At 39.2% G+C, this 25,387-nt stretch overlaps 2 protein-coding genes and 1 long non-coding RNA gene across 3 annotated transcripts; 1 reads left to right on the forward strand and 2 right to left on the reverse strand.

Moving 5' to 3' along the window:
* The first annotated feature begins 2,092 nt into the window (after positions 1-2,092).
* LOC145053764 (uncharacterized) lies at positions 2,093-7,590 on the forward strand. Its single transcript, XR_013684606.1, has 3 exons — positions 2,093-2,272; positions 2,378-2,574; positions 7,480-7,590. It is a non-coding gene; the product is annotated as an uncharacterized LOC145053764 (long non-coding RNA).
* GNL2 (GNOM-like 2) lies at positions 2,631-7,139 on the reverse strand. Its single transcript, XM_079001859.1, has one exon. The coding sequence runs from the start codon at positions 6,901-6,903 to the stop codon at positions 2,722-2,724; it is 4,182 nt and encodes a 1,393-aa protein (XP_078857985.1). The 5' UTR covers positions 6,904-7,139; the 3' UTR covers positions 2,631-2,721.
* On the reverse strand, positions 7,298-11,937 carry LOC145053763 (aldehyde dehydrogenase 1-like). Its single transcript, XM_079001860.1, has 9 exons — positions 11,784-11,937; positions 11,571-11,713; positions 9,508-9,891; positions 9,279-9,368; positions 8,842-9,015; positions 8,514-8,651; positions 8,286-8,423; positions 7,963-8,024; positions 7,298-7,769 (listed from the first exon to the last, which is right to left on the reverse strand). Exons 1-9 carry the CDS (start codon positions 11,866-11,868, stop codon positions 7,496-7,498), a joined length of 1,488 nt encoding a protein of 495 aa, XP_078857986.1. The 5' UTR covers positions 11,869-11,937; the 3' UTR covers positions 7,298-7,495.
* Positions 11,938-25,387: the final 13,450 nt, after the last annotated feature.

Below are 25,387 nucleotides of genomic sequence, written 5' to 3' on the forward strand. Positions count from 1 at the left end.
AAGAATGAACCGGAAGTTGAAGCCACTCATTACCTTCTACACACTCGTCCAAACTTATCTTATTCTGTGGGAGTTATAAGTAGATAGATGCAAAGTCTGAGGGAATCTCATGCGCATGCAATCAAGAAAATTCTTTGTTACCTTTGTGGTACAATTTTGCTTGGAATTAAATATGAGAAGTGTGACGAGTTGAAACTTTTGGGTTATAGTGATAGTAGTCATAATGTAGACAAGGATGATGGTCGGAGTACTATTGGTCACATTTTCTTTCTTGGTAAATCCCCTAGTACTTGGTGCTCGTAAATGCAAGAAACTATTGCTTTATCCACGTGTGAAGCCGAATTCATGGTAGCTACTTCAACAGCATGTCAAGCAATTTGGCTAAGGGAGTTGCTCGTGGAGGTGACTGGATTAGAGTAGCAAAAGGTGTTGATTCGTATAGACAAGAAGTCAACGATCGCATTGTCTAAAAATCTGGTGTTTCACGGGAGGAGAAAACACATTCATACTCATTTCCACTTCATTCGAGAACATGTGGAAAACAAGCAAGTTGAATTCGAACACGTGGCAGGAAAAGAACAAATGGCAGATCCCCTAACAAAGGCCTTAGCGCGAGTAAGGTTCGGTGAAATGAGATCGTTGCTCGGTGTGTGCGAGTTGCCTTCTCAACCATTCAGAGGGTGCTTGTTGGGCGAATGGGCTTAGACCATGGGCTTAATGTTGCGGGTAGACCCACCAGTGTCTTGGAGCGTAGTCCAATCCCAAGTCGTATTCAATTAGGAATCGTCCCGATTATGCTAGGGAACGGATATTCACATGTTTAGGATTCCTAGTTGTTCTACAAGTAATTGTCTATAAAAATGTGATACTATAATTTGTACAGGCACCGATTCATAGAGTTTAGCGAAACCGATTTCTCTATTTTAATAAAAGAGTTAGTTTGATTATTTGTTTTGTGTTCGGTAACTATTTTCTATTTCAATTCTTCACTCGTCCTCCCAGACTTTGACCGCCGTCTTCCATCTCCGGTGATGTCGCCCTCCTCACATTAGCTTGAATTTATCATTATCTAGAAACAGAAGGTCTCTCTGGTTTGCTTTCTATTTTTTGGTTTTTCTGATTTAATCCTACACATTTAGGGTGATTGGAAATTATGATATGAAACATATCCATCTTGTAATATTTTTTTTTTTGCTTGGTGGATAACCAATTTTTGTGGATTAACACCAATTGTTTGGGTAGTACTCGGTGTGCTTCATTCTTTGTTGTGTGTATAAGTGTTGATCGAGTGTGAAATGGCGGTTCAGGTTTTTGACAAAATTAGACGATGGTGTGGTATTAATTTCGTCAATCTTCTTTTTGTTCGAGATGTACCTGATTTATTGAGTTCTCTACATATTGACAGCAAAGAAATTGGTTTCGGGAGTTATAGTTGTCATGGCTTGGTGGTCCTTATGGAAGTTCAGAAATAATTGCATTTATGACACGATAAAACCGAGAAAAGATAGATTATTTGATGATATTGTTTTGTTTGCTTTTAACTATGTTGCTCATAGGAAGCATAAGTTTCAGGTTAATCGGAATGATTGGCTTCAGAACCCTTTATTAAACTCCCTGATGTAATCGTTTGGTTTTTGTTAGAGCTTTCTTTTTATAATATTTCAGTTGTTCAAAAAAACCTATTTTTATAACCTTCTAAAACTTGATTCTTGATTCCCTTTTCATAGATAGAGGTGGGATAACAGCGAAGGAATCGGAGGCGGTGAGGATATGCTCTAATATTCGATGAAGAGGTGTGTGGTATTCTAATCGGGGGTGAGAAAGAAAGTAGATGAAATAGAGAAGATGTTCGCTTCTACAATGATAAAGAGAAGATAAATTGACGACAAAGAAGATAAAATGTCTCATGTGAGAGGATAAACCCTACTAAATAACATATATGCAAAAAAAATATATAAAAAACTTCTGATTATAACACACCTACAAATGATTTAGGATAAAACCGAATTTTAAAAGTAAAAAATTAAGAATTTTTATATAATTTTCCGGTTACTACGTTAAAAAGATGATGCTAAATTAACCCATTAAAAAGTCAAACGCAAGGTCAAACATCACATCCTGTTGAGCTCTCTCCATACGGTTACAGGAACGCAGAAGCCCTAAAAGAAGAATTTGGGTTCAAGATCAATTTCTAATAGCTGCAACTTGAAAGTTGTCAAATTAGGGTTCGTCTTTGAATTTCCAATATTTCCATCCTCTTGTTCTGAAAGAGGTACGGTTTTGAGGTTTTCTATCACTCAAATTCTAATTTGTTTAATCAGATACATATAATTCCGGCATTAATGAAGATAATTAAGGTTTTCATCATAAGTCGCAGATCAATGGAGCGAAAACGAGCTTTTGCTTCGTTAGATGGTAGAAAGAGACAACGAATGTTGGAATTAGAGAAGATTACAATCGACTTTCAGAGAGAATTGGAGCAGCAGAAGAAGCAGAAACTTGAGAAGCTGCAAGCTCAGATTTCAAAAATAACGCTTACAGATAATCAAGAAAGACATTGATTTTATGCAGAATGTAAGCATATAATCTGGCATTCATCTTCAATTCTTTTTCCTTTTTGCTTCATTGAGTTTCTGCTTAAGATAATTTCGTTTTTCAGACATAATCAAATCATAATCGTATACTAATTTCATAAATCGTGAATACAATTGAATCATAAGTTTAATCTGGATCTGGGAAAAGCTCATCTTTAAGCGAAGGAGCGATCCATTGAATCTGAATATAAGTGATTTCCCACAAATCATTCCCTTCTTGAGGTACCAATATTTCCTTTTCTTGCATAGTCTGGATCATCTTCTTCAATAAACCAGGAACAAGTTCTCGCATCTTCGATTCTCCATAAACCCCAAGATCCGCTTTCATAACACTATCCATTCTTCTCAACATACTCAACCAAAACGTCTTGAATCCAGGGCTCTCCACCAGCACCTTCAAGAATTGCAGATAAACATCCACAAAAAACTCCATAGCCAATTTCAATGTCCCTTCCATGCTCCTCGTTTCCCTCTCTGCGTTCTCTCTCGTGGAATATTCCAACATCTTCTCGTGCACATCATCCACCAGTGCAAAAATCACCAAATTGAAACATTGCATGATGTTGTTTGGAGTGAAGTAAAGCTCATCGGCGTTTATGAAGCTTTTATGGAGGGAGGTAACCGCGTAGTTTCTTACCTCTTCTCGTCTCGCTAAACTCGTCTTCCTCAAAACTTCTCCAACCTTCACGAACAGATTCATTGACATGTTCATGGTTCCGAGAGCTTTCGTGTTATCATCAATGGACGCCGAACTGTTTATGCTCGAATTACTCCCCGGATCCGAGTAACCGTTTCTCGACCATTCGACTATCAATTTCACCGAATCCGCCATTAAATCCATCAGCTTCATGTTCTTATCCACCGGACTGTTTCTCAACGCGACAAATCCAAACGCACAATCGATACAAGATGGGTAATTTGTAACTGAAATCCCCGAACCATCTGCCATTAGGTTTATTAGCGCTTTGACACCACGTTCATAACTCTCCGGATGTCGACCTGTGATTGACAACAAATGAAGAACAGTTTTCCACCCTAATTGAGACAATAAATTCCCTGAATACTTGTTTAAAATCTTCGTAACCGATTGGATTATGAAATCGTTACACGTATCGAGAATCTCCCGTTCCAATTTCCACATCATGTTTATCGATTTGAAAATAAGTTCTTCAGCAACCTTTTCATTCGACTTAGACGCAAGAAGCTTCAAGCAGATTCTTATCAGCGCAACAATGGCTTTTTCTGCAAACGGAATCGGTGAAAAAGTCGGCAATTGAACGACAGTGAGAAGATACTCATTATAAGTCGGCCAGAATTGTGTAAGCCGGTGAACATTACAAGACGCCATCGCTTGAATCAAATCCCAACAAAACTGAACCGTTTCCTCTTCTTCCACCGGAGTACTAAACTTCTGCCCTTTTCCGGCCGCCGCAAAAATCAACGACCGGCCAAGGTTTAGCAACGGATCGAGCGGTAATGTCGAACTCTTACTAAAAATACTTCCGATTTGACATTGTTGAATAACTTTCAAATTCTGTTCGAATTCACTTATCCCAAGGTTTAACGACTCTTCTAGATTCTCCATTGATAAACAATGAGATATCGCCGCCATTAAATTAGAGGTGTTGATCTTTCCCGTTTGATCTTTGCTAATCACCGATTCCGATTCCCCCCGTCTATGCAGGCGGCCATTGGCGGTAGAACTCCCGACATCGACCACCGATTGTGGCAACAGTTTAAGTTTTTTTAATTTCAATAAACAATCAATAATACTCCTCCATCCTCCCCTAATTGAATTCTTGAAATTATTAGCGACAGTGAAAACTGCAAGTGTCGCCATTCGTGGCTTCAAATCATGCCCAAATGAAAACAAAGTTTCTTCAGCTGAAGCATACGGATTCAACAAAGTTGTAAATTTACAAAACGAGGATATAAGTTCATCTAAAGTATCTTCAAGTCCATATTGACAAATCCTCGCAATTGCAAATAATCCTTCAATGCATTCATGAATAATTTCTTCATCTTCAGCATGTTCAAAAATAGCGGAAAGTGTCGCTACAGATGGGCCCGCAATCACCGCAAACATATCTCTCCCGATCCTCCGATCGAATCCACACTTGACATACGGTAGGATTAAGTTCGATTTGTTTATGAGTTGGATCCAACGGCTAGGATTCATCTCGATCGGGGAACCGGTTTGACCAAAGATCGTGATTGCTTTACTCGCAATCGATTGGAAAAGATCCGATAGGTATTCGCGCGGGAGATCGTTGCCTCCGTTTATCGCGCGATTATTTCTTATAAATTCCTCTTCGGTCATTTTCTTTTTGACTTGCGGGTTATGTTGATCAGTGTTTAACATGATGACCGAATAACATAATATGAAAACCGCGTCTTTACTCACAAAAATTTCCGATGATTGTTGATTGTAAAAACGTTCGGAAAATGCTTCTAGAATTCTATGGATCTTTTGCGATTCCCCTGGGAGGCGGAATGTTTCTAGATATGTTCGTAAAGCAGTGTCGAGTACCAACCCGGTTAACTCGAATGACTCGGTGAATTCTTTGAGGACTTTGAGATTAAACTCACCCGGGTCACCAAGAAAGTCACCGATTTTGACTTTATCGAGGCCCGGAGTGTACCGAAAAAACATTGCGTAGCCTCTCGGGTCAGGGGAATCGGAAATTAGCTTTGATATTTTCAAATAATCCAACCCTTTTTTATCATCGCGATTGAAATGACTTCCTGCGATCATTATCTTTCTCTTTTGCGCCTTTCTGAGTCGTATCGAGTCAATCCAAGTTTCTGACTCGGTACCTTCCACCGGGGTTTCCTCCCAAAACGGTTTATAATCGGTAATCTCAACCGGGTATGGGCCTGTACCCGAGTCGGTTTGTTTATCGACAAAATCAGCGATATTATGGATTAAAACCATAAGCCCTTCGAAAGATTGAAATTGTAAGCTCGTGGGAGCGGTTCCACCCGATAAAAATGCGTGTTTGCAAAGAGTTTTTCCGATTTCTTCGAAAATATTGTTAAACATCGGATCACAATCGTAATTTATGTAGGCTTCGATTATGAAAGTTGGTTGTCTGCAAAAGTTTATAATCCCTTCGATTGCAAGTTCTTGGAGTTGAATTGAGTAACCTTGGTTTGCGGTTTTGAATAAAACGAATAGAAAGAATGCCTCGAGCTGTAAACGGATCGATTTCCGATGGAAATAATAGATGTTGAAAACCGTACTGCAAATCATCGAGAACACAAGCGGGCTTGAAGATGTTCCGTAATGGATTAAATGATGGAAAAGATCATCTTTAACCATTCGTAATAGCTTCTTGTGTTTTCCGATTCCGTCCCCGCTCAATTCCAACGCCGAGTTGATTAACACAAGCGCGAAAACTTGCACATCTTCGTCCGCAGTTAACGACGGAGACCCGTCGGAATCAACGATTCCTACGACGTTAAGTAGCGAACAAAGGAAGTGAAATATGTCAACCGCACACCGAATTCCATACCCGGTTTCATCCGTCGCGTCTTCGGTATCTGACTCTGAATTCTCCCAATCCCCGACTTCAATCTCCAAGAGCCGCGAAAATATAATTTGTATCAAATCATGCATCGTATGGCGGGCGGTTCTTTGTAAGAGATCACCTTGGTTGGCTGCCTGCTGAACAACTTGAAAACACGTGTTGACGATCGTGCACACTGCATGATCATTAAGGAGGACGGAGGCAACATGGCGCATCACCGCCACTAAAACCTGCAAAATCCTCATCATCACGGCGGCTTCCGTCACCGGATGTGTCTTTTCGAGGCGGCATCCGGTGACCGCCATGACAACGTTTGACACTGCTTCACGAGCTCCCGGTGTTTTCTTGTCAAACATATCGAGTTTTAGCATCTTTAAAATGGAGGAGAGGGCAACTGCGGTGGCGGCGGCGGGTACATCGTCAGAGGAGATGACGTCGAGAAACGGGGAGAGGTAGATTGACGGATCGACCACCCGCCATGATTGGCGGGGATTGAAGATTAGTGATCTTAGTGATTTTAAAGAACTCAATATATTTGAATCCAAGGCGTCGTCTAGGTAAATATATGAGGATGGGTCAGATCTGCGGCGGATTACTGCTAGAACTGCCCCGACCTCTGTATTTAACATACATGAGATTCCCAGCTCTTTTGATTTTCTGATTTTGATTGTTTTGTCATCTTCCTCGTCCTCGTCATCTTCCTCATCCTCATCATCATCTTCGTCATCGTCTTCCTCCTCTTCCTCCACCTCCTCTTCTTCTTCGTTTTGTTTCCCCATTTAATTCACCGATTTGAATAGTGACGGAATCTCTTTTGCAATGAGAGCATATGAAATTACCATTTTTTTTGTAAAGATTTACTCTGTTGAAGTGAGGATAATGTGTGAAGGACAGGGGTAATTTGGGAATTTAGTATGTGAAACTAGGTGTAAAAGGAAGAAAGAAAGATGGGTATGGTGGTGTGAGGTAAAACAAGAGGATGAACCGAATGGTAGTACCTAAAATTACTCTTTATATTTTGGTTTTCAGTGGCTATAATTCAGTTTTTGAATATTTCTACCTCTAATCTCTCACTTCTAAAATTATAGTTTTTATTTATTTATTTATTTTTTTATTATTATTTTTTTAAATCCTTTTAACCAACATATAAAGCAATTTTATTTGTTAATATCATTAAACCAAAAACAACCAAGGGCATGTTATTCGATGATATCAAATTATTGAATACCAAAATATGAACAAATTATTCTCATAATACATTACTTGACAATAATGATGAAGATCATTTTTTGATCAAATAATGGTAAATTTATATGTAAAATTTATCATTATTTGATCAATTATTTGATCAATAGGCTATTTTGGGAAAGCCTAGAGCCACGGGGAATCATATATGGGCGTGGCCACGGTTTTAACGTGAAGATAATGATCAAGACCCTCAATTCCCGATTCTTTTCCAAACCCACTCATTTTATACCCTCCATGAGGGGCATCTTTGTCAAGTGCTAGAAAACAATTGACCCACACCGCACCAGCTCGAATCGATCTCGACACTGTGTTTGCAATGTCAATATTCTTTGTCATTACGCCTGCTGCAAGCCCGTATTTTGTGGCATTTGCTCTCTTGATCACCTCATCAATAGTCCTGTATTATTCATCATTAAGATATATGTTGTAAGTAAACCTAGGTTTAATAACCGTTAATCTTTATATTGTAGGGTGTAAATATGTAAAAGTGGAAAGTTTGGTGGTTGAAATAAGAGAAATGGAACTTTAAGGTGAATGTATCCTATCTATCTAGAAAAAAAAAAAAAAAAAAAAAAAAAAAAAAAACTTACTTGAACTTGAGAACGGAGATAACGGGGCCGAATATTTCTTCCTTCGCTATGATCATATCATCCTTCAAAACCAAACACCAAATCGTAAACGAAATTAATAACCGTAAGAGATGTATAAGATTTTGTTTGATGTGTTAGATGAAAAAACTAAGCTTTTAGTTTAATATGAGTTATTTTATTAATAAATTATCTCAAATAGCTTATCAATAGGCTAGCTTATAAGCTATGAATTATGATAAACTATTTTTTTTGGTTTAATCAAACACTAAATTACAATAAGCTAGTTTATGCGCGTCAAACAGACTCATATTATATCTATATACCGTAACATCTGTGAATATAGTTGGCTCGATATAATATCCTTTCTTTCCAAAAGGTCGACCCCCGATCAACAAAGTTGCACCTTCCTTCTTGCCATGCTCAATCAATGAAAGTACTTTCTCATATTGTTGTTTATTGCTCTACACAAGGCTCAAGTTAACATTGTATAAATCAATGTGACATATGAAAGCTATGAATAATTAAGTTTGAAATCCATAATTTTGTTATACCTGAGGTCCATGACGAGTGGTCGGATCAAATAGGTCTCCAATCGTCCAATCTTTCGTCTTTTCTGCCAACTTATTAACAAACGCATCATGAATTCCTTCTTGAACAAAAACACGAGATCCTGCCACACATATTTCTCCCTGTATGTAAAACGAGTTATTTGTTGCCTTTTAGTATATAACTTCTTACAAACATGGCGTAATTTAATTACTTTTTTTTCCCTCAAACTTTGTGATTTTCTATAATATTTTAAAACAAAATTTATTATTGAAACAAAAAGAAACATGGCCTTAGGATATACCAATAAAGAAGGTTGAATTATATATATACTTTGTTAATGAAATTTCCATAAATAGCAAGATCAATGGCTTTATCAAAATCTGCATCATCGAACACTATGAACGGCGATTTCCCTCCCAGTTCAAGCAACACAGGCTTTAGATTGCTTGTCGCAGCAGCTTGCATTACTAGACGCCCAACTTCCATGGACCCTGTAAAACTAACCTGGATTCATCACATCACAAAAAAGAGAGATCCGTTAACAAAATACTCAATTTTAAACGTTCTCTTTTGTATATTACCCCATAATTTTTCTTTTTGGTTGTTTGTTTAACTATTAATGTTTTATTGTTAGTATCATTTTTGTCCAATGATTTAAGGTTTGTAAATTATATTAGAAGTGTTATTTTTACCTCCATTTGGAAAAAAATTCGGTCTTTACATATAAGTATTACGAGTAAAAAAAATAAAAAAGAGATAGGAATAACCGTATCAATGTCCATATGGGAGCTTATAGCAGCACCAGCGGTTTCTCCAAAACCATTGACAATGTTAATCACACCATCAGGAATACCCGCCTACATCAAGAAAATAAATCAAAGACATGAAAACATAAATGAATCAAAATAAATCGCCAAACTAACTTCCATTTTAAGTAATTTATAAACCAATTCAATCATTTTTGTTGGTTCTAGTAAACAAAAAGACTTAACTAACCAATTTAGACAAGTGAGCGTAAAAGAGAGCCGAAAGAGGTGTTTGTTCAGACGGCTTGACCACCATGGTGCACCCCACGGCTAAAGCCGGTGCAACCTTCATGGCAAACCCTTGAGAAGGGAAGTTCCAAGGAATGATGTGTCCCACAACCCCAATGGGTTCACGCAATGTGTAAGCATGAATACTTGTACTCATTTTAAGCGTTGTTCCATGGATTTTATCTGCTGCACCTGCATAGTAGCGAAATAGCTCTACAACAGTTGGGATTTCTAAATACCTAGACAAACTTATGGGTTTTCCACCATCGATCACATCTAAGGTTGCTAATTCTTCAACATTTTCTTCGATCAAGTCTGCGAATTTCAACAATATCTTTCGTCGTGCCTGATCATAGGAAAAAAATAAAATAAATAACAGTTGTATGATACAATTTATTGCTTGATTGTTTAATTAGTTGTTACTGATACACATTAATCGAATTTAGAGTGAAATGGAGAAATATGATGGAACAAAAACAAATTTGGTTTGCTCAAGAATAATGATTTATCATTCCGAAACCAAATTAAGTATAATAGAATGAATTACCAGTCCTTTACATAAGTAGCCGAGTCAAATTCGAATGATAAATATGATTGATTGACAGTTAAGTCAAATTCAAAAACTACATGTTTGTCATCCACGCTAGAAAGGTTACCAAGAGAGGCACTATTTTCACATTGATTGGCATAAGGTTTTCATCATGGGAGGAACTCTTTCAATATAATGAGCATCTTCCATTGGTTATCATTTATGACCTTTGTTGGGTTGTCTGATATATCAGATAGTAACAATCCAATTATGGTTTTCTTAGTGCATCTAATTCCATTATAACAATTGTAGGAGTTCTTGACAAAGATCCACCCATTGATATCGCAAAGATATAACTGACCTTCGTAGCATAATAGATCAAAACAACACACCACTTGTCCAAATGCAATTTGATTCTCATTTAGAATAACCAACACATAATACCTCTTGTTAGTGATTAGGGTTTAGGCCCAATACATTTAGGGTTTAGGTTAAGCCATTTTTATATCTCTATTTATATTATATGACCCTCACAATTAATAAACAATCTATTTTATAACCTCTTTTATTCCCCATAACCGTTATGAACTTATTCTGCATAACGGATATTACATAACTTGAAATCATGACATTACAAGCAAGTGAAGCAACTATATCTATGTGACATTTCATGGAACACCTTGTTGGATATCTCAAATCTTTAGTCTTTTTTCATATGACTATGGATAATCATCCCATTCCTTGGATAAAAAAATCTCTCCGGTTATTCTCTTTCTATAAGCGAGGTGGAGGAGAACAATAGCGAAGCGGAAGAGAACAGTAGCAAGCAGAAGTGGGAAGAATCTTGGGAATAGTATTAGACAAACATTTTTGGATGAGAATCATATCGATTTTGGTGTAGAATTGAGCAAACGGTTATGTAGGCAAGGAGAAAAGCAGCCACGAACAACGCAAATAGAAACAATATAGAGAAATTTGTTTGTGGCGACGGAGAATGGAAGAATGACGATCATGAAGGATAACCCCAAAATCTTTGAGGTGGATGTCAAAAGAAGAACATCACGAAAACTACATAGAGACCAAAATCGAATTTGATGAAGGAATGACCATGGGTTTGCCGGTGGTCTACTTTAGCCAAAACAACAATGTTTTAGAGGTTCTATACCTATGTTAGAATACATAGTAGCCATATATTCTCTAACCCCGTATATGTTACGAACTTACTTGGTAATAGATTTTAGATTATAATTTATTTCCATGTATAAAAGATACCTTTGTCTTTATTAGCATATATAATTTCTTCTTTCTATTTATGTATGGCTTTTAATTCTTAAAACCTAACACAACATAATAATCAACTATAAAAGCTAATTTTGTTGTTTTGTCTATTATACATTTTATTTTATTTCATTTCATCATAATTAAAGTAGAAAAATATTGATATCTGTCACCATATCATAATACCATCTTACAATATACATGTATGCACAACATACCTCGCCAGACAAACGAGGCCAGGGTCCATGGTCGAAAGCGTTACGGGCGGCTTTGACAGCCAAATCAACATCTTCCTTTGTTCCTTCAGCCACTCTAGTTATTATTTCTTCAGTCGTTGGATTTGTTGTCTCAAATGTTTTTCCTGTATGTATGTAGTTTCAACTGAGGTTACATGAAAAATCGTTTAAACATGTCTAAGCATGATTGCATACCTAAAAGGGAATCAACAAATTGGCCATTGATGAAAAGCTTAGTGAACTTGATCTCATTGGTGGCTCCATTGCTTTTGGAACTCATTTCTCTCCCTTTTTTGTTCTTTCAAAATTTGACTTGATATGAGCTTATATATAGGCCTTCGTTAGTTATATCATTACCGACGAGTAGCACAATTGCACAAATATTTTCTAGATTCATTTAAAAGGGCATAAATTTATTTGCAAGTTTTTTCGATTGTTGGTTTAGAACATAAATAGTAATGATAAATATATGTAAATATCAACGTTATTAGATAACTGTTAATTTATTTATATAAAAAAACATGTTAATATGGATTTTTAAACGGTCAAATATTTCCCATAACTTTTTTTTTTTTTTTAAATACCTATAACTATTAGGCTGTAGCAAAAAGGACACTTTTCTATAAGTCAAAATGTGTATACGTTCTTTTTGTTGTAATTAATTTTGTTGTAATAGTTTTACTATTAACACCCACGGCATTGAATGTGTGTTATACTGATATCAGGCTACTATAGTTAACTAGCTAGCTGAGACGATTTGTGGTGGGTTGTATTAGGATGATTATATATTTATAGACATTGTGCAACTCGTATTTGACAATTTTTTAAAAATTTTCTAGAAGGTATCTTATCACATGTAAAATACGTTTATTGAGTATGGTTGGAGACAAATTACATACATATAAAACATAAAAATGACTTATATTATTATCACTGTCTTCAAGGAATTATTGCCCTTTGATAGCTTGTAGCGTCTGGAGCCATGAATTTGGTCATGGAGGTATACACGTATAGTATACACATATTCGAAATTCAAAATAGTGTTTATAAAAAGTTGTGAAATATTTAAAATTGTCTATCCTAAAAACATGATATAAAAAAATTGACAACAGGATCCACCGAATCTTTATTTGTTGAAATAGGTGGATTATGTGTTACCGAAAATATGTAAAAATGCGTCATACTCCATGAAAATAGACAAACAATAGTTTATAATTTGATTATACATGCTGCCCTGCAAACTTATTTTTGATACATTATTCTGGAAAAGAAAAAAAAACAATTATTAAAAATTAAAACTAAGCATAGCTGTACCTTAAAAAGTTGGGCAATTACAAGGATAAATAACAAGACTTATGGTCATTAACTCATTATAAGAATTAAGGATAAACATACCTCAAGAGTTATTTTGGTCCAAATAATAATATTTTTTGAATAAAGAGATTATTGTATAGAAATGAAATTCGAAGGAATTATAATACGAGGAAAGGAATCTGAAATGTTTATGGTTAGACATGAATGACATGCTTGGTTATGTTTTTTTGTTTGGTTTTCAAATCGGTTGATCATAGATTAAAATATTAAAGAGTTTTGAGTTAATTGGCCATTAAAATTCCACGAATGTTATAATTTAGCCATTTAAGTTCTAATTACGCTAATTAAATCATATTGAACATTTACTTTTGTTTACATTTCCCTCTTATGAAATGGTTACTTCAAATTTGTTTGACTTAAGTGATCATTCAAATTATAAAAACGTCAAAATTTAGTTATCTAAGTTCATCCGAACTTTTTAATTTTTTAAAAATCTATTTATAAATTTTTTACAACTTTTTTATACTTACTTAAAAAATAGTTATAAACTTGTTTTATATTTTTTTAAAACTTGAACTACAAACATATAAAAAATACACTTTTATACAACTTCTTTTGAATGAAAATGTATTTAATATTTAAATTTTTTAATAATCTTTTTGAATTTTTTATAGGGTTTTATACGGAAAAATCTCACTATTTTGGGAAATTTTTTAATAAAATCCTAAAACTTTTTTTTAACAGAAAAGTCTTTATTTTGAAAAATTACATAATCTGTCATTTGTTGTTCAAATATATAAAAAAAAATTTTCGTTAATTTGGACAAAATATAAAATAATCAGGACTTTTCTGTTAAAAAAAACTTTTAGAAATTTATTAAAAAAATTCCAAAATAATGAGATTTTTTCGCATTAACTTTAATAAGACTATTTTGCAACTTTCATATAATCATTTTTAGAATTTTTTATAGAAATGTCAAAATTTTGTCATCTAACTCAAATCGTGATAATTAAGTCATTGAAAAAAACAAATTCTATTTTTTTAAAATTTTTTATACACTCTTTACAACTTTTTTATATTTTTTTAACGACAGTTTGACTGGTTAGAAGTTAATATTAATATTCCAATTCATGTTATTACCAATTGAGCTATTCCCAATTGACACAACTTTTTTATATTTTGTTTCAAAATAGTAATAAACTTGCTTTAATATTATCATTTCTTTTAACTTGGACTACAAACTTATAAAAATAAATTACACTTTTGTGCAATTAAACAAATAAAATTTTTGAAAATTTATAATCTTTGAGTATTTTATGCTTTCGTACAACTTTTATTGTAACTTTCATATAATCATGTCTAAAATTCTTTTACAATATATTTTTACAACATTTCCTAGTATATTTATGAATTTTTTATACTTATTAACAAAAAAAGTGATAAAATTATATTTTATATATATATATATATATATATATATATATATATATATATATATATATATATATATATATATATATATATATATATATATATGGAAAATCCCAGAAAAACCATATGTTATACCCCAATGCTTAAAAGAATCCCTCTATTATTTTTTTGTACCATTTATCCTTTATTATTTTCCAAATCGTGTGATGTTTCTAGTTTATACGGTAACCCCAGGTTACCCGTGATACATGCTCCCACTATTCCATTTTGATTAATTTAATATGTAGAACTGTAACTGTTCATCGTCATCTTCGTCTAGACCTGCAACTAACCAAAACAAAAGAAAGAAAAATAAACAAGTAAACTTATTTCTGCTGCCTTCTTCGTTTCAATCCAACCCAAGATCTTCACCTGCTGCTTCGTCTTCACAGCCAAGACCCGAGACCTGTTCCATCTTTACCAATCGAGCTTGCCATCACCATTAAAACTGTACCCACCTCACCACCAGTTCACCACCATCGAACCCACATACTGCTGCCATCAACGCCACCATCTCTACCACCTTCTGCCATCTAAAACAAACCACCACCACCTTAATCGAGAATCATGAAAAAGAGAACAAGAAAAATTCAAACTGTGTTTTTTCTTTGAGGCTGTCGATAAACACACATTTTTAGTGAGGGAAGTAGAGACAAAACCTTGAAGGAAAAAAATCGAAATTCAAACTGTGTTTTTTCATTGTGATTTATGGGGACCCTCTCATATTGCTTCAAACGACAACTATAGATATTATATCATATTTGTTGATAACCATTCTCGCTTTACTTGGTTGTACCCACTAAAGGCAAAATATGAATTTTCATGTGTGTTAGTGGGTTTCATCCAAATGGTCCAAACCTAATTTTCCAGGAAAGTAAAAAAATTTCAAAGTGACGGAGGCACTGAATTTTTTAATAACCAAGTCAAGTCGATTTTTGAAGAAAATGACACCCTACATCGATCCTCGTGCTCATATACTCCGCAGCAAAACGGACGTGCCGAAAGAAAACATCGTCACATAGTTGAAACGGGTTTGGCAATGATGTTTAATGCCCATCTCCCCTCCGCTTATTGGATTGATGCCTTTTCATCGGTCATCTACATAATCAATGGGTTACCCTCAAAAGTTCTTGATGGGAAATCTCCCTTTGAGATAGTGCATTCCAAACCGCCAAATTACTCAACATTTAGAGCATTTGGGTGTCGGGTCTTTCCTTACCTATGTGACTACTCGGAAAATAAACTTGAACCACGTAGTATACCGTGTGTTTTCATTGGATATAGTCCTATGTACAAAGGCTACCGGTGCCTTGATCCTCTCATATCGCGGATATATGTTTCCCGACATGCAAGATTTGATGAAAATGTCTTCCCATTATGGATAATACACAACCTAGCTCTCTCACCAGTCTTGACATTAGCACATTCCTTGACCACTTACATACATTCATGTCCAAACCTTGTGCCTTTATCACTCCCATACCATCTGCAAATACCAAAAACTCCTCTCCATGAAAACTGTGCTCAAAAAACACCATTCCAAACCCCCATCCAAGCCCATCCCAAAGCCCAACATCGATTCACTCCTCTAGCCCAACAAATGATTCCTCCTCTAGCCCAACTGATTCACTCCTCTTGAGACACAAACGCTTGATAGCTTGGGTGGAGGACATAGAGACCATTCTCACAGCTTCCGCTGGCAAGGACCTGTTTAGTGTGACAATCTTGGATGGAAAAGGAAGGATAAGAGAGTAAGACATCTACCGAGTTATCTTTAGTTAGTTTACTGATAGATAAGAGGTTGTGAGTGAGATTTGGTACAACCAAGATGTCATTCAAACGTATATGGTTATTGAGGATTGAGTGCCCTTTGTGAGTGACAAGGAGGGACTTACCATTACCAAATGTAACAGATTTGTTACCTATGGCAGAGGAAGCCCCAAAGACCGACTGAGTGGTGGAATTCATGTAATCCGTTGCACCTGAGTCAACGAACCAATCAGGGAGTGGAGACGTGACATGACATTGAGATAAGAAAGCCGAGGCTAAGTCATTATCCTTCACATCAATCCCGACAGCAAACTTCTTTAGATTGGGACACACATTAGCATAATGCCCATTGGTGCGACACAATTGGCAGTGGGGACTGCGTCTACCACCCCGATTGCCACGACCACTATGAGACCCACCATTGTTTCCACCACGATAAGGTCCATGACCCCCACAATTTCCAGAAGCATTCACAGGTGGTCCAGAATTAGCATTGAAGGCGACAGCAGGTGTGGCGAAGTGATGAAGGGCCCTGATGAATAACTTGTGGCTTTCAGCCATAGCGAGCAAGTCAGCGAAGGATGGGGCATGCCTGGTGGAATGAACGGTAGTGGAGAAGGTCTCAAAGACTAGTCCGAGGCCGCATAAGAACCAGTGTAATTGGTCGTCTTCATCAACGGGAAACCCTATCGCAGCCAACTGATCACACAGGGATTTGAAGGCACGACCAAATTCTGCAACAAATTTGGTTCCCTTCTGAATCAAAAAAAGTTGATCACGGAGGTTATGAACCCTCCCAATTGATGAGTTACCATAAGCTTTTTCAAGGGCAGCCCATATTTGATGCGCGGTAGTCATACCCACGATAACGGTGATAGCTTCTTCCGATAACGAAGCTTGCAGAATGATGATGCATCGTTGATCGGTACTGACCCAAGACATGAATTCAGGGTTCACGAAAACTTTGTTTTCAACAGTGATGGTGTTGGGTGGGCACGGGAGGGATCCATCAACATGCGAGATCAAGTCTTGATAGGTTAAGATAGGGTTCATTTGATTCTTCCACAACAAGTAATTTGTGGAATTGAGTTTAACTGTTATCATGTGCAACAAAGTATTTAACGGGATTGAAGCTTTAGAGGTGCTGGCCATGGAAAGAGGAGGGAAGAACTAAGGAAGAAGAAAGGACAGAAGCGAGAGGGGCAAGGAGAGAAAGCAGGAGATGAAGTGGGAGGGCTTTAAGTCTCTGATATCATGACAGTAAGATGAATGGAATGAATTGCATAACATCAAAAGGTATCTATAAATAGATACAAAAGATACAATAAAGGAATGAAGAAATAAGAGAAATAAAACAATAGACCCTACACATATTAATTACTAGAAGGTGATGAGTTGTTACTCCTGCATGAAGAAAATATAACACCTAGTACTATTCACCGTCTTCCTCATAAACCTCACCACCTTATACCTCCATTTTACCCACCTTATATCAACCTCGTTTACTGCCTCTAAACAAACGTGAACTAACCACGATTTACCACCTTTTATTTCATAGTAAACTGCCAGTCAACATTTATATCACCATCACCGTAACCTTCATCGGTCCTCCAAACATCCACCATAAACATTTACCTGTTATAGGTACCTCATACACCACCATAGTATACAGTGACTCCAAGGTTACCAGTAGCTTTAGGCTAACCGGTCACAAAGCATGAAAATAATCAAAGTTAGAAAGCATATGTAACGACCCAATTCTCAAGTTCAAAAATTTCATTTTTAATTAACTGACTTGTAAAAACATTTATAAGAAAACACCATGTAATCATAACTTTTCATAAAACCACAACCCATGTTTGAAAACCATTCACAAAAATAAGAATAATGTCAGAGTACAATCCCAAGAAACTTTAGTGTGGAAAACCAACATGTGTGTGTATAATGTGCCGTTATCGCGCCAGCTCCTTCCCCTTTGCTGAAGAAGTACCTGAAACCAAAACTGTAAACTGTAAGCACGAAGCTTAGTGAGTTCCCCCATCATACCACATACCATACAATCACATAGCATACATACTGGTGGGCAAGTCTGGGGTGCCCGACCTACCCGGTACGGCCATTCTGGGGTGCCGACCTACCCGTGCGGCCATTCTGGGGTGTCGTCCTATCCGTGTCAAACCATTCTGGGGTGCTGACCTACTCATGTCAAGCCATTCTGGGGTGTTGACCTACCCGTCGTTCCTAACAACCAACCCTCGGGGACTATTCCACCCCCTACTGCACATATCATAACATAACATACTATCAGACATAACTGGGATGTCCGAACTACCCTTCGGTCCTAACAACCGAGCTTAGGGACTGTTCCCCTCCAACTACCACTATCACATATAAAGTATCATGCTAGCATATAAACATATCATCACATACTGTCAGACATATCTTGGGTGTCTGATCTACCATTCGGTCCTAACAACCGAACTCTACTACTATCACATATAACATATCATGCCAGCATATAACATATCAGGTAGTAGCAAACCTAGATGATATCACAAAGACAATCATCTAATCATACAACTCCTACTGGTGGGTCGGCATTGTGGCCGTAGACCCACCGCTCGTAGAAGGTAACTCACCTGGAACAAGTAGCTGCTGATAATTTGTGTGGGAAATCTCTGTCTGCTGCTGCTGCTCCGGAAATCCTCCGGCTACAATCCCCACAAAAACACTTAGTCAGAAACTGATATCCACTCTTTGGGTAAAATGACTATTTTACCCTCAACCAAGTCCAAGTCAAAGTCAACTTCAAGTTGACCCGACTCGTCGAGTTGGACCGTCAACTCGTCGAGTCCCCAACCCTTTACTCATCCTTATCCACGACCCGACTCGTCGAGTTTGGCAACAGCTCGACGAGTTCCTCTTGGATATGAACATCGAATGAACCTTCATCCGACTCGCCGAGTTGTATGAATAACTCGTCGAGTTCACCTTCATCTGATGAACAAGTTCTGACCTTGACCCGCCGAGTTGTATGAACAACTCGTCGAGTTCATCTTCATCCATAAGGAGATTGACTTGGACTCGCCGAGTCTATTCTAGCACTCGTCGAGTCCCATGAACTCCAGGTCTAAGGCTAAGTCCAACACGTTGGGTCACTCCTTCGGACCTTCTACAACCCTTCTAACACCCAACTGAGTTCTTTTGACCCTCAACAGATAAAGGACCCTATGCATTGGACTCGTCGAGTCCCAAGAACAGACTCGCCGAGTTGATAACGTCCATGCTCTATTTCCTCTATTTCTGATGTACAACCTTTGACCAAAAGATAGATCCAAGCCCCTAAGCTCGATCTAGCACGTAAAGTTTCGAACTTTACGTGCATGCATGGGACTTTTGAGCCAAAAAGGCTCTAAAATGGCTATTATGTTGCATGGGACCTTCCTTGGGTGCAAAAGCAACCCAAATCTGCCTTGTGACTCCTTCCAAGACTTAGATCCGAAGTCTTGACCCCCAACCATGTTTGCAATCATGGTTGGCCACCTCACATGGTTTAAAAAGCCCTAAATCTTCCCCAAAAAGGGATCTAACAAATGAACAAGCAAGGTACAGACTTTATACCTTTCAAGGACTGAAAATGATGCACAAAACTCGAATCCTTCAGTCTCCTATTGGTCCTTCTATACTCTTCCTTCTTTCTTGAGGTCAAAACCCACAAAAATCACTCAAAAGCCTTAGATCTTGCACCAAAACACTTATGGGTTACTAGGGAGGGTTTCTGGGAGCATTAGGGACGAGTGGTGGCTGAATGAGATGATTAAATAGGGTGCAAACCCTCATATTAGGGTTTTTGTCCAGTCAGAGCCTACTCGTCGAGTCCGGGACCCGACTCGACAAGTCCATCAATTAAATCTCGCGTTCCATCCCGCTTCTACTCGGCAAGTTGGTCCTTCAACTCTCCGAGTCCAAGGCTAAAAATGCAAAATACTTAAATAAATTACATACCAAGAACCAGGTGCTACAAATCTCCTCCACTTATTTTAGACTTCGTCCTCGAAGTCTGCTGCTCGTTCCTGAAACAGCTCTGGGTAATGCTCCATCATATCGCCCACCGGCTCCCAAGTCCATTCCGAGCCCTTCCGGTGCTGCCATTGCACCTTCACGAGCTCCACCCTCTTTTTCCTCAGATCCTTCGACTTCCGGTCGAGGATTGCCACTGCCCGCTCGATGTAGTTCAGGTTGTCATCAACCTGAATGTCCTCCAAGGGCACTACTGCTAAGTCGTCCACCAGGCACTTTCGCAGCTGGGAAACGTGGAAAGTGTTGTGGATCTAACTGAGTTCGGCTGGCAGATCCAGCCTATACGCCACCTTGCCCACCCGGGCTATAACCCTAAACGGTCCAATGTACCTGGGGCCTAACTTTCCTCGCTTCCTGAATTGGATGACGCCCTTCCATAGTGACACCTTCAGGAGAACCATATCCCCGACCTGGAACTCCAAGTCTGATCGGCGCTTATTAGCATAACTTTTTTGCCGACTCTGAGCAGTCTGAAGCCTGCTCCGGACCTTCTGAATCCTCTCTGTCGTCTTGAGCACTACTTCGGTGCTCCCCATTACCCTCTGTCCAGCCTCGCCCTAACATATCGGGGTCCTGCACCTCCTCCCATACATCATCTCGAAGGGAGGGCGGTCAATGCTCTCGTGATAACTGTTGTTATATGAGAACTCTGCCAATAGAAGATAGGTATCCCAACTACCCCCGAAGTCTAACACGCATGCTCGCAGCATATCCTCCAGAGTCTGGATGATCCGCTCGCTCTGACCATCCGTCTGCGGGTGAAAGGCGATGCTAAAACGCAGACGAGTACCCAACTCATCATGAAACTTCTTCCAAAACCTAGAAGTGAACCGCACATCCGTGTTTGATATCACCAACACTGGCACCCCGTGCCGCGCCACTACCTCCCTGATATAGATATCGGCCAACCTTTCGGCCGAAATACTCTCCTGAATTGGAATAAAATGGGTGCTCTTGGTTAGTCGATCGACGATGACCCATATCAAATCCACTCCCCACGCGGTCCTGGGAAGCTTTGTGATAAAATTCATCGTAATGTCTTCCCATTTCCACAGCGGGATGTCCAACGACTGCATCTTGTCGTGAGGTCTCTGGTGCTCGGCCTTGACCTTCCTGCAGGTCAAGCATTGCTCCACGTACCATGCCACATCCCGCTTCATGCAGGGCCACCAATAGTCCAGACGAAGATCCATATACATCTTCGTCGCCCAGGGATGAATGGAGAGTCGAGATTTGTGCGCCTCCTCCATCAGAACCTGGAGCACACCCCTGTGGTATGGCACCCACACCCTACGGTGTAGTGTCAGTAATCCTCGGCTGTCAGAGTCGAAGGAGGAAACATACCCCACAATCCGCTCGCTCTTCCGATGTTCCTCCTTCATGGCCTCTTGCTGGGCCTCCCGAATCTGCTCCAACAGCGGAGTCATCACTATCATCCTCTGACAAGTATCCCTGATCGGCGCTGCCTTGCGGCTAAGCACGTCGGCCACCACATTGGCCTTCCCCGGGTGGTAAAGGATCTCGCAATCGTAATCCTTCACCACGTCCAACCACCAACACTGCCTCATGTTTAGATTCAACAGACCCCATAGAGGTAATGACACCAAATCTTGAGGGCGAACACAACAGCCCCCAGCTCCAAATCATGCGTCGGGTAGTTCGCCTCATGAGGCTTCAGTTGCCTCGAAGCATAAGCAATAACATGTCCCCTCTGCATCAATACCGCTCCCAAACCCGAGATAGACGCATCACAGTATACAACAAAATCCTCCATGCCCTCCGGCAGAGCTAAGATCGGTGCCTCACACAATCTTTGTCTCAATGTCTCGAATGCGGCCTGCTGCTCAGGCCCCCAACGAAAGACCACGACTTTTCTCGTTAGCCTGGTCAGGGGTACGACTATCTTGGAGAAATCTTTGATGAATCTCTGATAGTATCCGGCTAATCCTAGGAAACTCCGAATCTCGGATGGAGACCTCGGAACCTCCCATCTCATCACGGCCTCCAATTTGGCCAGGTCCACCGATATCCCATTCTGGTTGACAAGGTGTCCGAGAAACGGCACCTCGCGCAACCAGAACTCACACTTGGAGAACTTAACATACAAGTTCTCCCTTCTCAAAGTCTCTAGAACCTCTCGCAGATGCTCCTCGTGCTCCTCTTGTGTCTTGGAGTAAACCAAGATATCATCGATGAAAACTATCATGGACCGATCCAACATCGGTCTGCACACGCGGTTCATGAGATCCATGAATTCGGTAGGAGCATTGGTGAGCCCAAAAGGCATCACCATGGGCTCATAGTGGCCATAGTGCGTCCGGAACGTTGTCTTGTGTAAATCCCCCTCTCTGACCCTCATCTGATAATACCCTAAATGCAGATCAATCTTGGAGAACCAAGATGCTCCTTGTAGCTATTCAAAGAGGTCATCAATCCTCGGGAGTGGGTAACAGTTCTTCACCGTTACCTTATTCAGCTCCCGATAATCTATACACATCCGATGCGAACCGTCCTTATTATTCACAAATAGAATCGGGGCTCCCTAGGGAGAGCTACTCGGTTTAATGAATCCCTTGTCTAACAGTTCCTACAGCTGTGTAGACAACTCCTGCATCTCAGGAGGAGCCAACCGATACGGTGCCTTGGCTATCGGAGCCGCACTAGGAACTAGGTCGATCTTGAACTCCACCTGTCGCTCTGGAGGTATCCCAGGCAACTCCTCGGGGAATACATCCCGCAAACTCTCGTACCACGAGCACATCGCCCACTGTCGCCTTTCCCGCCTCCCGGGTGTCCATGACATAAGCGATATATCCTGCGCAACCCTGCTGAAGGTAACGCCTTGACCTCGCTGCCGAACATAAGGTTGGCCCTTGCTGTGGCCTCTCGCCTTGAATCACTAACTCTCCCCCTCCTGAGGTCCTGACTTGCACCAACTGTTATGCGTAATCTATCACCGCCCCATTAGGGCTCAACCAATCTATGCCGATAATAACCTTGTTCCCCCGCAAGGGTATGGGAACCAAGTCTACCAGGTAACCCTCCTCGAACAATCTCAAAACAAAATTTCGGAAGACCTCTGATGCTCGCATCGACCGGTCGTCCGCAATCTCGACCTCTAAAGGGAAATCCAACATGCCCGAAGACTCAGGAAACTTCTTGCTAAGCACAAGAGAGAAAAATGATCGGGTAGCACCCAAATCAAACAATACCTTAACTGGGATACCGTTCACATGGAACGATCCTAAACAGAGCACATACATAACATATCAAAATCACAACAACATATCATAATAGCATAAATAAGGAGTCATACCCGTCACCACATCGGGTGCAGCGCATGCCTCCTCGGTAGTCAACTGGAAGGCCCGTCTCCTCACCACTGGAGCCTCAGCCTTGGCTTGCCGGCCATCAGTAATCTGCAGGGTCGCCAGAGCTAGCGCCTTCACTGGCGCTGCTGTTGCTGTTAACTGGGGGCAGTTGGCCTTCTTGTGGCCCCTCTGGTTGTAGTAGAAACACAGCAACTCAAACGTCTGAATAACCGGTGCAGGGGCAGAACAATCCCTGTTGAAATGCCCCATTTTGCCGCACTTGTAGCAGCCTGACGATCCTAACCTACACGCCCCTCATGTGACCTGCCGCATTTCCTGCAGCGGCCTGGTTCTGACTGACCTTTCAGCCTACCATCTGATCCCTTGGGCTTCTTCCCCGAAGCCCCAGTCGTCTGCCCCTCCTCTACCTTCCTCTTCCGGACATGCTCCAGATCAATCTCCCTCTCCCTTGCCCTGGCAATCATGGAATCCAGTGTAGGGCAAACTGAAAAACTAACATGCTCCCGAATGTCGGCTCGCAGCATGTCATGATAGCGGGTCCTCCTCATATCCTCATCTCCCGCATACTGGGGCACCAACAATGCCCTCTCCTGGAACTTGGCGATGACCTCCGCCATAGTCTCCATAGTCTATCTCATGTCCAAAAACTCTCTGGCCAGCTACTGAAGCTCTACAGCTGGCGCGGACTCCGCCCTGAATCTGGTCACAAAGTCTGACCAAGTCATAGCCTCAACAGCCGAGGCTCCCAAGGAGTCACCAACAGACTCCCACCAATCTCTAGCTCTGTCTCTCAAACACCCTGCTGCATATCTCACCTTTGACCCCTCGGGGCAGAAGCTGGTCAGCTGTGCAGACTCAATGTCCGCAATCCATCATCTGGCAGCAATGGGGTCCTTCGCCCTGTGGAAGTCCGGCGCGCCACTGCCCCTGAAGTCCTTAAAGGACAGTGTGCGAGATCCTAACTGGTTAGTCGTCATGTCACTCCTGAACGCCCTAAACATCTGTAGTTGGGCCCTTTATTTGCACACTCATCGGCATAATTAAACAATTGCATTTTTCCTTTCACAAAAAATACTTATTTATTAGTTAAACAATAAAGAGTAATGGTAAATGAACGTAGACAGAAGCATTAGATGATTACTTATTTGATGAAAATTATATATACTATATGCTTTTTAAAGATCTAAATAATGTCTCATATGAATTTTAGTTCTCACTATTAGGTCGGCAGAAAACCTTTATATATATATATATATATATATATATATATATATATATATATATATATATATATATATATATATATATATATATAGGTTCAAATGTTTTTCATATCTATTGTGTGCTAGAATGCACCAATAAGAATTTAGTATTAATTATATGTATATTAAATGTTATCCATACTTATAACTCACTTTTATGGAAACTAATTAAATTCGTCATTAATGTCAACAATAATATTCTTTGAGAATGAATTCATATCTAGAAGAATGAGAGTGTATTCCAGCAGAATGAGAGTATATTCTAGTAGAATACACTCTTGTTCTTCATATTCCATGCAACTTTATTGTAGTTTAAGTGAGTGAGTTCTGAAACAAAATACGAACTCATATATAAACACCTAGATGCGAATTCATTCTGAAAGAATGTTATTGTCGAGATTAATAACGGATTTAATTAGTTTTCATAAAAAGAAAATTATAATTATGGATATCATTTAATATACATATAATTATGGAAATCATTTAATATCTATATTTATTTAATTAAATAATTATTTAATTTACTAAATTTCTATTGGTACATTCTAGCACACAATAAATATAAGAAACA

Source organism: Lactuca serriola, chromosome 5 (assembly GCF_051521515.1).
Source record: "Lactuca serriola cultivar US96UC23 chromosome 5, Lser_US96UC23_V15, whole genome shotgun sequence".
Taxonomy (NCBI): Eukaryota; Viridiplantae; Streptophyta; class Magnoliopsida; order Asterales; family Asteraceae; genus Lactuca; species Lactuca serriola.